The sequence below is a fragment of the Trachymyrmex cornetzi genome, unplaced genomic scaffold, assembly GCF_001594075.2.
Source record: "Trachymyrmex cornetzi isolate Tcor2-1 unplaced genomic scaffold, Tcor1.1 scaffold229, whole genome shotgun sequence".
Taxonomy (NCBI): Eukaryota; Metazoa; Arthropoda; class Insecta; order Hymenoptera; family Formicidae; genus Trachymyrmex; species Trachymyrmex cornetzi.
In genome coordinates this window covers 226536-241528 of record NW_017296945.1, presented here as the reverse complement: position 1 = coordinate 241528, position 14993 = coordinate 226536, and the positions used below count along the sequence as shown (strand labels likewise).

General features: G+C 32.4%; 2 protein-coding genes and 1 pseudogene across 3 annotated transcripts; 2 read left to right on the top strand and 1 right to left on the bottom strand.

The window, feature by feature from the left end:
* The first annotated feature begins 4662 nt into the window (after positions 1–4662).
* On the top strand, positions 4663–7707 carry LOC108760591 (probable multidrug resistance-associated protein lethal(2)03659; annotated as a pseudogene).
* Positions 7708–9279: 1572 nt separating this feature from the next.
* galla-2 (MIP18 family protein galla-2) lies at positions 9280–10667 on the bottom strand. Its single transcript, XM_018506638.1, has 3 exons — positions 10457–10667; positions 9694–9773; positions 9280–9626 (listed from the first exon to the last, which is right to left on the bottom strand). The coding sequence occupies exons 1-3, from the start codon at positions 10575–10577 to the stop codon at positions 9357–9359; spliced, it is 471 nt and encodes a 156-aa protein (XP_018362140.1). The 5' UTR covers positions 10578–10667; the 3' UTR covers positions 9280–9356.
* A 154-nt stretch (positions 10668–10821) lies between these two features.
* ECSIT (evolutionarily conserved signaling intermediate in Toll pathway, mitochondrial) lies at positions 10822–12689 on the top strand. 2 transcript variants are annotated; one of them, XM_018506637.1, is made up of 3 exons: positions 10822–10931; positions 11055–11976; positions 12323–12689. In XM_018506637.1, the coding sequence occupies exons 2-3, from the start codon at positions 11085–11087 to the stop codon at positions 12607–12609; spliced, it is 1179 nt and encodes a 392-aa protein (XP_018362139.1). In that variant the 5' UTR covers positions 10822–10931; positions 11055–11084; the 3' UTR covers positions 12610–12689. The 2 variants fall into 2 exon arrangements, with proteins under 2 accessions (XP_018362139.1, XP_018362138.1); XM_018506636.1 differs by lacking the exon at positions 10822–10931 and having other exon boundaries at positions 10943–11976.
* Positions 12690–14993: the final 2304 nt, after the last annotated feature.

Genomic DNA, 14993 nt, shown 5'->3' with positions numbered 1-14993 from the left:
TTTCTTTCAGACGTATGCCACAGTTTTGTCCATTAGGATAACTCTTTCGCAGGTATATAACAGACTTTCCATTCTCGCAGTAATGCATGAGAAATTTTGTTTTATTATGGTTTGATATGAATAAGGTTCGCGCGCGCGTATATAATTAATTGCATTTTACTTAAACCAAAATCTCGGATTTTGTCAAAACAATTAGAAAGATTTTCTGGTTGTTATGACATGAATCGAGATTTTACATCTAAAACTATTAGGACCTTGAATAAGGTCTCGCTGTTTTTTTACAAAATAGAAACTTAAATTTAAAATATAAGGAAAACAAACATTTTATTTAAAGTATTGCCCATCACTAGATACCACTTTCTCCCATCTTTCTGGCAGTACATGGATCCCGCGTCGGAAAAACGACATGTCTTTTGAGGCTATCCAAGAATCGATCCATTTTTGAGCTTCTTCGTAAGAATGAAAGCGCTGGTCAGCTAGGCCATGTGCCATCGAACGGAATAGGTGAAAATCGGAAGGGGCTATGTCAGGTGAATACGGCGGGTGGGGTAGAACTTCCCATTTAAGCGTTTCCAGGTAGGTTTTTACTGGTTTTGCAACATGAGGCCGAGCGTTGTCATGTAACAAAATCACTTTGTCATGTCTCTGCGCGTATAGCGGCCGTTTTTCTTTTAAGGCTCGACTCAAACGCATCAATTGAAGTCGATAGCGATCCCCCGTGATAGTCTCGTTCGGTTTAAGCAGTTCATAATAAATTACACCCTGCTGATCCCACCAAATACAGAGAAGAAGCTTCGAGCCATGGATATTTGGTTTTGCGGACGATGTGGATGCATGGCCGGGCTTACCCCACGATTTTCTACGCTTTGGATTATCGTAGTGTATCCACTTTTCATCGCCAGTCACGATACGGTGCAAAAAACCTTTCCTTTTCTGCCGTTGAGGCAGTAGTTCACACGTGCCAAAACGTCGTTCGACGTCTCTCGGCTTCAACTCATACGGCACCCAATGTCCTTGCTTCTGGATCATTCCTAACCCTTTTAAACGTTTTGAAACAGTTGACTCATCAACTTGTAATATTTTTCCAAGTTCTGGTAGCGTCTGAGATGAGTCTTCATCGAGTAATTGCTCTAATTCTTTGTCTTCAAATTTTTTCGGTGCGCCAGAACGTTCTTTATCCTCAAGTTCAAAATCATTATTTTTGAAGCGTCGAAACCAGTCTCTGCATGTCGTATCCGACAGAGCATTGTCACCATAAGTCTCAACAAGAATTCTATGCGCTTCAGCTGCAGATTTCTTTTGAATAAAGTAGTGCAATAAAATTCCCCGCAAATACACTTTATTCGGCACAAAAGTAGACATTTTCAGAACTAATAAAAAATTACTTTGTTTACACTAAAGTGAACTATCATACACTGAAATGTAAGGTTAGATACAGTACTTCCTTGCATGTGCGTTACCATTCGAAATTTCATGCACGGAGTACTGCTACTGCCATCTTTGAAGAAACAGCGAGAACTTATTCAAGGTCCTAATATATAATTATTTTATAAGTATTATATTATTTATTACATTATAAGAGGATTCACACATTTAATATTTTTTAGTTTGGTTGGAATGATAAAATTTTTTTGAAATTTGCCTCATCAGCATCATGATTAATTTTAATCTCAGCGCCATATAGCAGACCAATTATTGTGTCAGTTGACACAAATCGGGCAAATATGCTGTATTGTTTTATGTCGTCGTGTTATTTGCTGTAATAAATTGGAACAAAATGATATGTTCCATTGTTGATGAGAAAACCTCTTCTCTTTCCGTCGTCAATATAATTTTGAGAAAAATGTACAGAAATTTTGAAAGTATAGTAATAAGATTAATTTGAATTTCTCTATGTTACATACTGCTTTTTAAATGGGTAAGCTCATAGATTATGAGTGCATAATGCGCATGATGCTTCTTTTATCCTTGTTTACATTCGATGAAACAAGAAACATTATGCATAAAACGAAATGCCCCGATAATTTACAGAGAGACATGTTCGATCAACGAGACATTCTGCGGGCATATTTAACGAAAAATTTATTTAATTAATGAGTGGTTTTAGTATATTTACAAGGTACAATTATTATCAATGCAGTTCAAAATACAATAAAAAAATATTATTACTCCCAAAAAAAAATATTCTACCGTTTAGCGGTTCCGTATTAATGTCAGAGGATTTTCTATTTATATATGACCTCGAGAGGATACTCTCCAAAGTAGAGAAATTTCGTTTACCCATGACAGGTTGGTTTTAAGATTGCAATCCTCTTAATAATAGAAGAATCTCTTTGCTTGAATTAAATATCATATTTACTTGTAATAAGAAAATTATGGTTTTATCTTAACGAAAAAAATAATTCTTTTGTTACTATTACTTTTTATTTTTCCAGTTTAATTTATATTTTTACTGTTTCGCATACTTACATTCCGTCTTATTAACTACAATTAATTATTGAAAAACGCGTCGCATCGCCGACGCCGGTAATAAGATTTGAACCTATGATCCCTAGAACGGCAAGCCTAATACATTTACGCTGAGCTAATCGCATGACGCTTGTGATCGAGTCATTGCCAACGGTATACCTCCTACTGTAACTATTCTTAATTTCATGATGACAGTTTCATATTATTAATATTTGATGAGGTTACATAGAAAAGAAATAATACGCTGGTATTTATTAATTCAAAATAATTAAGATAAGTATTATATGAAAAAACACCATTGTGTGGAACAATATAAAAGTCATGTTGCATGCACAATTTGGATAGAGGAAGTCTTACGTTTTTACGTAATCCAAAAAATACTCTCGTTTGTAGAGAATAATATTCCTTTCAATATAGGAATCTTCTTGAGATATGTAGCTAGGATGTGTAGCTAGGATAGCACGTTTTGCGGAAACAGAGTTTTGAGCTACGATCAAAGATAAATTCCTCTATACAAAATTCTATCATAATAATTTGAATAGTCTTTTGAAATAAGAGGATGAACAAGAAGTATCTTGCATATTCTTTTATTTCAAAAGGCTATTCGAGTTATTATAATAGAATTTTGTATAGAGGAATTTATTTTTGATCGTAGCTCATGTGTCCTCATTTTTATAGATGAATACGTGTTATAAATACACGCACCTGATTCATTTAACATTTTTTGCTTAGAGGAAATGCTAAGAGTAATTCCCCGCTTATCGGCAGAATATTTTTTTTTGGGTGTACATAGTAGCATAATTAAAAAATTAATAATGCGGGATTAAGTATACGGTAGCGTTGAAAATATGCGTATGATAACACAAATTTTATTGAACCAATGGTTACTTTAATATTAATAAACGGAATGTAATATTAACGATAAATGAATTTTATTTACTATTAATTGTTAACTTTCTCTTCGATTATAAAATTTATTAAAATTTATCCAATAAAATTTAATTATCTTTACCTTGTCGCGTACTCTGGTTAAGGGTACATTCTAACCACTCTAGTAACATTCCAGTAACCACACATCCAATCGCGTAAGTAAAAAAAATTTTAGCACATCAGGTTTCTAAGATAATTAAAGCTTAATATAAAAAAACGGCTTTTTAACAACATTTAATCTTTTTTTTAATTCAATGTAGTCTTACAATGTTATCTTTCTGATTACAGAAGTCATGGATATATTTCATCCCCTATAAAATGCATTCTTTTTATTTCACTATCTCATTTTTTAGCCATATTACGAAAAATTTAAATACAGGTTTATTCATTCAAGATAATATTGTTTATAAAAGTAACGCAATGTAATTGTGTTAAGTACATATACTACATGAAGGCAATAAGAAATACATGAAAAACATCTTTCTTACACTCGTGTCTTCTCTCGGAAAGACCGGCAACCTTCCGAAGAGTATCCTTGTCCACAGAAACATCTCTCGAAAAATCTGTCATTCAGAACTGGCACTAAAATTATTAGTCCCATATGCTTGTGCAATCGAATAATCAGTGTGCCCACCACAAGCATATGAGAGAGGTAAATACAGGCCAGAGACCTAATGTAAGAAGAAAAAGAGAACAAATATATTTACAATTAAAAACTATATATATTCGATCCTTGCTTATTGTCTTTTTCTTGTAACTTCTTAGGCAATATTGGCATTGTAAGCGGTGGTTTCAATGCTTCTTCCTCGTGTTCAAAGCCAAAAGACACGAGCGGAAAAACAGAAACACATGGAGAAACATCGGTGCATGAATCTATAATTGTTATGTCAGGAATTGATAATACTATTAAAGTTGACTTAAGACAAAATTTAAACGCGCTTTTTTATTTTTGTATCCAAAATTCCAGAGAAATATATTAAAATATATAAATAAATATAATACTATAAAACTTTCCAATAAATTGTCGCATGTTTGCGCTTGCGAAACAGCATTATACGTGAGTATATAAATGAATAAAAAAAACATTTTGCATTGAAATAAAAGAATTCTAGAAAGTCTCATATACTTGTATATATTTTATACAGACAATTCCTGCAAAAGAATAGAAGAATCACGCTTGGTTACCTGGATATATGTGAAATATATGTGTGTATTGAAGATCCGTTATACATTTATAGAAAAGACTCACATGAAACACTCATCATGCATAGGAAAGAGTATACCGAGAAAGTGAAGAATAATCCCAGAGCGGATGCCAACATTTTCAGCATCTTGACGTTTTCGTAAGTATAAATAGTAAACTACAAATACCATTCGTGATAGAGCCGATTAAGAGAAATAATAAAACTGAGAGTGAAGGTAATGCGATCCAGACAAAAGTTTACAGAATGTAATAACTTGATATATAAGATTCAAAAGTTTCCAGTTTAAGAATATGAAAAGTATAAAATGGAACTACCATTGATAATTATGTAGTATAGGGAAATCACCCTCTGATGATCTTGACCTTGACATATATTGTCAAGGTCATGAACCTGAATAACTTCTAACACGTTTTCACTCGTTATTCATTAAAAAGTTATTAATAAAAAATTTTACGAAATAACGTCTTACTTCTCGACACATAATATTAAAAACATCTCACTTTCTCTCCCCTGCCTAGGAGCGCACGACTTTCTCATGTCATATGACCTTGACAATATATGTCAAAGTCAAGATCATCAGAGGGTGGCTCCCCTATATTACATAATTGCCCTACCATTTTTATTTTTTAGTATAATCATTCCTTATTCATTTTTAATGCATTTGATGTTACACTTTGACAAACTATCGCATTTTTCGATTCGATAACGAGTTAGTCTACGTGAAGCGAATTAGTCAACTTTCAAAAATTTTTTTAATTTTATACATCGATAGTGCTCTGGAAAATAGAATTTTGTGCCAAAGGATTTTTTAATTGGAAAATTAATCGAGATATAAACAATTGATGTCAAGTTTTACGAGAAGAAAATTGTCCTGATTATTTTGCGCCATATTTGATTCTTAAGTGTAATGACGCAGTTTCTATTGATTTGAAAGTGGAAAGAAGGATACAGATCAATTTTCCAAGATAATACGTAAAGCGATAGTATAGTCTTGAAAATTAGGAGAAAAAAATTAGTATTTCAACGAGAAAAGCAAAATTCTGGAACCTCGACGAATTGCGGATAGTTCATTCGAGTAAAACGTGTTTGCTTTGCTTTTCTTCTTCGCAGTTGGATTCTACGCACTTTCTGGGAGGGTTATCGTCGAGATCTTGAAGTAACTGATTTGTATACACCGCTTAAAGAGCATACAAGTGATATTCTTGGTATTAAAATAGCGAAAGAAGGAATGGAAGGCGTATCAGTGTCGGCTGGAGCAGGTGGCGAAATGCCATCACAGAAGAAGGTCAAGGAGCCCAACCTAATGAGAGTCCTCATCAGGTGTTTCGGTTTCAAGACCCTATTGTGCGGAACTTTCATGGCCGTTATAGAAACCTTGCTCAGGTACAACTTCCCTTTCATTTTTTACGTAGAAATTGTACCCTGTGAAGTTGTTCGTCTTAATATTTTACATTTCTTGCATTGGCAATGTCTTGATGATAAAAAATTACACGAATTTAATCCTGTGGTATTAAATCTTTTATTAAGCAGTTTTTATTAATCAAATTTCAGTTTTTTATTAATTTTGAATTAAGAATAAAGATTTAACTAAATAAAGATCTAATTAAATGAATGTATTTATGATAATTAAATTAATGATATAATTGTATGTTATGAATTTTCATGAAAGAATACGATAATAATTATAATTTTGAAATTAAAATCAAATTAAAATTCACAAATTTTTAAGATTTAGAATGTAAATTTTTGAACTAGTTTTTAATTTGCAAATTTCTCACATTCTGACGAATTTCCTCTTTTGATGCAGAATAGTGCAACCGTTATTGTTGGGTCAGATGCTGCTCTATTTTAACACCACAGGCATCGACAAGTTTTACGCGTACAAATGCGCCATCGGCATTATTTTGTGCTCTGCTGTTAACGTGTTCGTAGTCCATCCTTACATGATGGATATGACTCATTTGGGTATGAAGGTTCGCGTAGCCTACTGTTCGCTGATCTACCGCAAGACGTTGAAGCTAACTAGGACCTCGTTGGGCGAAACGACAATCGGCCAGGCAGTTAATCTGCTAACTAACGACGTCAATAGATTCGACGTCAGTATCATATTTCTCCATTATTTGTGGCTCGGCCTTTGAAGACCATCATCATCACATACATTACATTCCATTTGATCGACATCGGAATATCGTCTATTTTTGGTATCGCATTTCTTCTGATGTTCATCCCTTTTCAAGGTGAGGCAGTCAATGCTCTGATAGTTTCTAGCAAACATTTCTAAACTTTATAAAATAAAAAGACACACGTATATATCAAGTCGATTTCAATTTAATCGGCTTATTAAATTGAAAGTAACTTGTATGTGTACGTGTGCCTTTTGCAAAGTTAAGAAACGTTTAAATACTTTAAATTATAAGTAACTTCGCTAATGAAAATCGCGCACGACTACGACGCTCTGATGTATTTTGATTTACTAACAATAACAGAATAGACAAACTAATGTAATCAAATCAGATGGACTGCCTGCACGATTTATTAGTACTATCCGTATAAATTATACGGTGCTTGAATTAACCGTATAATTTCTCATAAACAAGCAGTAGGTCGTACATTATATAACGGCTGGTTACCTTACTTCTTTTCAATTATTATATTTTATACTTTATGCACTTTATTATCTTAATATCATAATAAATTAAAGTTTCGTTTAAGAATCACATCTAACGTTAAATACAAAGTAAATTATTCTATTCTACATTTTAATTTTTTTTATTTGTTTTTTTGTTTTTATGATAACCCAGGAATAACACAAGTAGCGGAAACGATTGTGTCCATAAAATGGCTGCAAAAATTCCTCATGTATGACGAACTGACTCTATCCGAGATTAAAGCAAAGTACAATAAGGAGAACAATAAGGACACAAAAGAGGATAATAAGAATGGAAAGGAGAATAACCAACAAGATGTGAAGGAGAATAATAAGAAAAATTCGAAGGAAAATTTAATCGAGCAGAAGAAGAACGATAGCGCAATCGTAGACCAACTGAACAATGTCGAGTATAGCGTGTCCATCAAGAACGGAAATGCTAAGTGGTTAGATTAGGAACAAGAAAATACCTTACTGAACATCAACATGAAGGTACGTTCCGGTGAACTAATCGCTGTTGTCGGCCAGGTCGGCGCGGGAAAGAACAATCTATTGAACGTGATCCTGAAAGAATTGCGTTTGCAAGAAGGCTCCATTCAAGTATGTTAACGATTCCTCTTTAGTTAATGGCAAACATTTAAATAATTTTAATATATAAATATCAAATAAACTATTTTGTCCATAAAAATAAATTATTTAATCAACTTATTTTTATAAATATACATGTATTTCTAATTAATTCAAATATTTATAAATTAATATGTATAATTAATTTACATAATTAATTTACATAGCTAATTAATATATACTATTGTACTTTTAAATATTTTTTCATAGATTAACGGCAGGATTGCCTATGCCAGTCAAGAACCGTGGCTATTCGCTGATTCGGTGAGACAAAATATTATATTCGAAAGAACAATGGATCAGATTCGATACAATCGCGTAACTAAAGTGTGTCAGTTAAAGAGAGATTTCAGCCTGCTTGCCTTACGTCCCAGCCGAAATCACTATAAGTGCAAAAACGAAATGGAAATTATGAAATACATGTTTTATTAACAGTACAATAAAATATATTGGGGATTGTACGATTTAATCTGTTTTTAATACATTTTTACGGCAATTGTGTATGACAGTTTTATATGCACTAGTGCATCCCAGCCGAAATCGCTATTCATTGTACAACGGTCTTTATATGCATCAGTGCACACTAGTGCATCCCAGCCGAAATCGCTATTAAAAAACTGAGAAAAAAGCAAAAATGTAGTTAAATAAAAGATAAAAATTTGTGCATTAAGCTTTCATATTTAGTTAAAGGATCAATAACAATATTGTAAATTTTAATCATGAAAAAGGATTCGTAATTCTATGTAATCAACAAAGATGTTAGAAAAAAACTGCGTTCAGTTAGTAAAACAGAAATGACTTTAGGATCTCTAAAATCTATATTAATTTTACTAATTATATTAACGCTTTTTAATATTTGTAAACTATACATAGTAAACTTGTAAAGTAAGTACAAATTAAATTTAAAGCGAAGAATTGTTTTACATTAATATTACTGATATATTTCTACATCAAATATATTTATAATATATATCATAATTTAATGTATAATTTAATATATTTGTATAAATTAAATTATATATTATAAATATAATATACATTAAATCTTTTCATCAAAATCCATTATTCACATCAGTTATATTGTATCGATTTTTTCAGGAAACTCTTTCTATGCAAACTATAATTTGAGAATTACTTTGTAATATATAAACATGTCAGCAAAACTATGTACAAACTGTTGCTTTAACCTTTTGTGATTCAACTAAGAATTTGAAGAAAAAGATTCAAATAAATTTTCAATTTTGAATTAGTCTGCCTCAAATTTGGATACATACAAAAAACATGAAAACCATTTCGGATCATTATAAAAACGTATTCTTGAATGCTAAAAGAGTTTAGAATTTTTTTAGATTTTTTAGAGCCTAAAAAAACTCTTTAAAAAATATCATCAGGCATCAGTGGCTCAGTTAGACTAAGAAATCAATAAAAAAAAAACGTTGGAAGGTTGAACATGAAAATCTTGGAATTTATACAACTTGCTAATCTTTCGGTGCCAAACATTGATTGATCACGCCAAGAAGCATAGAATTTTCTAAAGCCGCAGCTACTCGTTCTTTGTCTGCAAGCTGCTTGTTTACTGCTGCCTCCGAGATGTGAGTACCTGGTGAAATTTCCACACTGACCTTAAACCTAGAGGGTAAGGCACGTAGCAATTGCACACGAATGGATAAACCGATCAAAGTGGCCATGCTGCAATGTGGTATTGTAGGTGTGAATTTTACATCTACTCTGTTCCTTTCGTCATCAACCTGCAATGTTAAGTTTTAAGCAATTTCGAAATACAATAGTACAATATTGTTTAAAAAAATATTTTACTTCAATGAGATTCTGTTCAACTACATTCAGTTCTTCTAAAGTTAAAGGATGTTCCGGATCATTGATGTTCCTGATAATATCTGTAAATTAACAGTTAATAGTCAATATTAATTTTTTATGTTGTACTTATAATAGAGAATGTATAACACTTTAATTTATGATGTATATATTTAGTATATTACCCCTGGTAAAAATTTTTCTCACAATTTTTTATGTAATTTTTCAGAATTTCTATATAATTTTTTATAACTTTCTCACATTTTTTAAACAAATTGAAATATTTCCTAGAAAATCTACATCTTTTCTCAGAATTTTTTATGTACATTAATTATAAAATATCCTAAGATTTATAAGATTTTTTGTAAGTATAATTTCGGACAAAAAATGTTATAAAATCTAAAAAATTAAAAAATATTTTTTTTTAATTATGGGATGAGAAATTTCAAAATATTTCAGAATTTACTTGTATAAAAAATTCTGAAAGAAGATGTAAACTTTCCGAATATTTCTGAGTATTTCTGAAAAATGTTCCAAATCGTATAAACATTATGAGAAAAATCTTTACTAGAAATATCTTTAAAGAGAATAGATCTGTTTTTGTAGCAAACACAATAACGTTCTGAATTTTCAATTATCAATAAAAACATGAATGTTTCATAACCGCAAGTAACAATTACTAAAACATTTTACACGCGAACAAAAATATATCTACAATTCTGTATATTTTTGATTAAAAATCAATAATTTAAGGTTATATACTTACCGAAAATCTCTCGCGCGTCAAATTCATCCGCGACATCCTCGTCTTGCTCTTCGACTGTGATTTCTCGGTCATCTAATTTCTTATAGAGCTTTGGGTTAATGTTCTCCAAGTTTTCGCTCATTGTATACCATCGAATAAACGTCAAATCTTCATAATCTAAATCCTGTCGTTTTTTTATCACGGCCTAGTTTACATTATTGAGATCGTGCGTTTCTCGAAGACAGAGAAGCCGATGGATTTTTCACAAATGTTCCTTGTAACTGTACTTATTACACTTTTTGCAATTAAAATGAATTAAATTTGTAAATATTTCTAATTAAATATCAAAGAAAGAAAGAGAAAAGAATAAAATGTACGAAACATTCATCTTCCAAAAGCAAACTTGAAATACATGTCAGTTATCCAGCTTGACTTGACATCAAATTATTGAAATGAAGCGCAGAACGAAAGAGGTTAGAGGAGAATGAAAAGAGAGGTTAGGTGGTCTCAGGTTGGAAGTTGGAAGTTGGAATCTGTGGTGTATCATAACCTCGTAGAGATGCGAGATTTTCGTAAACTTTGTGAGTAAAGTTAAGTAAAATTCGAATTAATCGTTCAACGATGACGTGTTAGAGAATAGTCGAGCAACATGCTCTCGCGGATCACCCGGACCATCCTCGCGTCGAGTGCCACCGCGTTGTCGCGGCAACCGCTGCGCGAGGTCGAGGGCCGGTCGTTGAGTCGCGCTATTCACACCAGCCAGGAACGGTGCAAGAAAGATGACAAGAAGGACAACAAGCAATCGGCCCTGGTGCTCCACGCGTTCGCGAACGCCGAGAGCAAGGAGCGAGAGACCTTCCTGGAAATCCTGCGCGAGTACAAGACCAACAATGAAATGAGACGCGGCCACGTGGAGTTCATTCAGGTCGCCCTCAAGTACATGGACGAGTTCGGCGTGAACCGCGACCTGGCGGTGTACAAGGACGTGCTGGACGTGCTGCCCAAGGGCAAGTTTATTCCCCAGAACTACTTTCAGACTATATTAACGCACTATCCCAAGCAGCAGGACGTCGCCATCGACCTGCTCTGCAAGATGGAGCACAACACTGTGATCCCAGACGTTGAGATGCAGGAGATGTTGTTGAACATCTTCGGAGTACAAGCCCTGGTGTTGAAGAAGTTCTGGCGGATGATGTACTGGATGCCCAAGTTCGCCAATCTGAATCCATGGCCCTGTCCCACACCGGTGCCCAAGGACCCAAAGGTTCTTGCCAAGCTGGCTATGAATAAGATATCGAGTGCAGATGTTCAGACCGAAATTGCAGAGTTCAAGACCAAGGACGTGGAGGATGCCATCGATGATACGTGGATCGTATCTGCGATGAGTAGTTTGCAGGAGGAACTATTACAAAAGCAGCCTCTGGATACTCCGATCTTTGTCGAAGGACCATTTACAGTTTGGGTTGCGGATCACTGTATAGATTATTTTATTCTAAAAGGAGCACCTAAAGAAAAGAATAATGTTTATCAAGATCCTGATGGTAAATAATCACTACCTTAAAGAAAAACTTTTCTACTAATTTTTGTCATTATTTTTATATAATTATATCCAGGATTGGGATACATAAGTTTAGAGATTTAAAAAAAAATCCTTGGTTTCTCGAAATCTGTGAGTGATGGAACTTTTTCAATCTTATATTCTTTTTAACAGCTAAAAATACATAAGAATCATCATTCAGGTGTTGACAAGTAAAAGTTTTGTATAAATTAGTATTATTATTATATGACATAAATTATGTTTTCAATATTATTAATATTAAATTAATTGTCCAAATATTCGAGTAAAGCTTTTTCATAGAAAAATACTGATGTGATTTTTTTTAATAGATGTTTCAGATATTAAAATACCTTTCTGGGATAAGAAAAGAATAATTCTTGCACCTACAGTCCATGAGCAAAACGATGGTACATATTTTGCAATGTGTGCCACTGGTACATCTACGAAAGATTCATTGCTATCCTGGATACGATGTCTGCAAGAGAAGAATCCCGTATTAACTGTAATTCCGGTAGTGTTCAAATTAATGTCCTCCACGAGGGAACAGTTGTACATCGGTTCTAGTGAAAACAACATAGTGCAAATAAAGGAGCAGCAGAAAAATACAAATTCTTAAACTATTAAACAGTAATAAGCAACTAATGTAATAAATCGACACGCATGTCTGTAGATAGCTCTTGTTTGTATATAAAAATATAACGGTTTCATTACAGTTGATATGATTTCGATTCAATTTAACAATTTAATTGACTTGACTGATGATAAATTTATTTAATAATTTAAACCTTGATATTTTTGTAGTTGAAGAAATCGTTTTTATCTTCCTGATCATGAAAATATTCCATTATTACGACATAAATACAACATTTAGATAAAAAAGAGAGGAAAGAAGGATATATAAAAATAAGACACTGTGCATAGAAAGTTAATATAATTTATTCTGTGCAGCCACGCGTGTACTGCTTGGTGCACCATCCCAGTGATAGGAATCAAAATAATATATGCCATCTGCCGATGGTGAATAGATCATCACATTGATTCGCTGTACTTGTCCACTTCATATATAAATACATCGCGATTAAAGAAAAATATATATATGTATGTATATATAGATATCTGTACAATTTCTGGTATCGTATACACTAGATGTTGCTTCGGTGACACTACTTCGTTAATGCATTAAGTCTAAACCGCCCTTTAAGTGAGACTTGGTCTCAATCGCGCGAACGACGCCTCGCAAATGAAAAAATATGCATCTCCACCGCGCGAATTCTGTATAGATTTATACAAATCTATGATATGTTGTTATTTAAAGGAACGAATCAAACCTGCATACGAGAGATCTAAATCTCACGCTAAAGTGCCTAATCCTTTGTCGAAAAATATACTTTAAAGCAATCTCCCCTAAAATATATCCTATATTGCATCGTTCCGCTTAGCCGCGTGACGTCCAGCTTTCTACAAGGCGAACGATCACAAACATTGTAGCTCCTCTCCCGATGAATATTTTATGGCTTGGCCATCAGTAAGACACAACTGCTTATACAGGGCATTTACGTTATCTGTAATCCACCGATTACACTTTGACACGTGTAGTGAAACTCTATATCTAACTTCCCACGATGCAATAACACCTGCTTAGAGCATACTAAAAATAGGATATAATATACAATATAGTTGCGGTATGAACCGCATTCAACTACGAATATCTTTCGCTTGACGCGATCAAGAAAATTTATCAGGAATCTAAGTCTCGTAAATAGAGACTATAGATGTTTATGCAAATATGCCTGAGAAACAAACGGAAAAGTTGTGAAATCGAAATATTTGTTATCACGATGCGCAGAAATATTTTTTTATTATTATATACTTCTCTTAAATGAGAGCTATAATGCATTTTGTAAAAACAGAGAATAAATGTATCTTCCATTATATTAACTTTAGCATTTAACTTTAAAGTTTTCTCTCTGTTCTTACAAAATGTGAGTTAATCCACTGTTGTAATAAGCTCTTCAATTTATTTCTCATTGAAATGTATTAACAGAATATTCTCAATTAATATGTCAATGTAATTAAGAATAGCTTTGTATATTTGCACCAAACATCTGCATTTTGATCACAAATAATCGCGTCTCATTATTCTCATTCGCTGCATTATTCTCTTTCTCTATACAATTAATGTACAAATACTCTAAATCTAAATACTTGTATGAATCAAATATTATGGATACTAGAAAGAAAGCTCGATAATCGCTATTAAACCTTAGTGTTCGTAAAACTCAAACATCATTCTTGCAGTTTGATTATCTTTCTATAATTCTATAAAAAGCGAAAACGTAAAAAAAGCTTATGATTAAGATGTCAAATACTCGTTTCGAAAATCGATTTTAGAGCCAAGCTTTAAATTTCCTACGATAATATCACTTATTACGCTGATGAATACAACTTATGTCCATTTCTATCAATGTAGATTAACTTTAATCTCGATTAACTTTTTATCTATTTTTTAATAATTAGAAAAAAATAAAGGATAAATGAAACCGAGATTAATCTGCATTTTCATAGAAATGAATCTTATTGCGTTTGCTATTAATTGTGAATTTATTATTCAAATAAATTTACAATCAATAATGTGTCGCTTTTTTACTTAAAAACTGACACAACTCTAAAAATCAAGTTTTTTTTAGAAAGAAACACTTTTAATTCGACAAAAAATTATTGACTAATCAAATAATATTAGCAAAAAGAATATATTCTTAACATCAATAACATTTTTGTCATTTTTATTTTAATCCCTTTTTGAGGGATTAAAATCGTAACGATTTTGGCAATTTTTTAATGAAGTTTAATCTTACAGTTTACTTTTGATGATTTATAAGGTAATGTTTAATTCATTCATCGTAATATTGTAACTAAAAAATCACGTTTTTTGTATCATTTTTTTAAGTAATAGAGCGATATGTTTATTGTGTGTATATATATGTATATATTATATATATA

Bases quoted from the DNA above. Each gene is read 5' to 3' on its own strand.
- ECSIT (XM_018506637.1), top strand. From the start codon at position 11,085: ATGCTCTCGCGGATCACCCGGACCATCCTCGCGTCGAGTGCCACCGCG. The intron at 11,977-12,322 runs GTAAATAATCAC...TTTTTTTAATAG, and splicing joins TGTTTATCAAGATCCTGATG to ATGTTTCAGATATTAAAATA.
- galla-2 (XM_018506638.1), bottom strand. From the start codon at position 10,577: ATGAGCGAAAACTTGGAGAACATTAACCCAAAGCTCTATAAGAAATTA. The intron at 9,774-10,456 runs GTAAGTATATAA...GTTAATTTACAG, and splicing joins TGACGCGCGAGAGATTTTCG to ATATTATCAGGAACATCAAT. The intron at 9,627-9,693 runs GTAAAATATTTT...TTAACATTGCAG, and splicing joins TTGAACAGAATCTCATTGAA to GTTGATGACGAAAGGAACAG.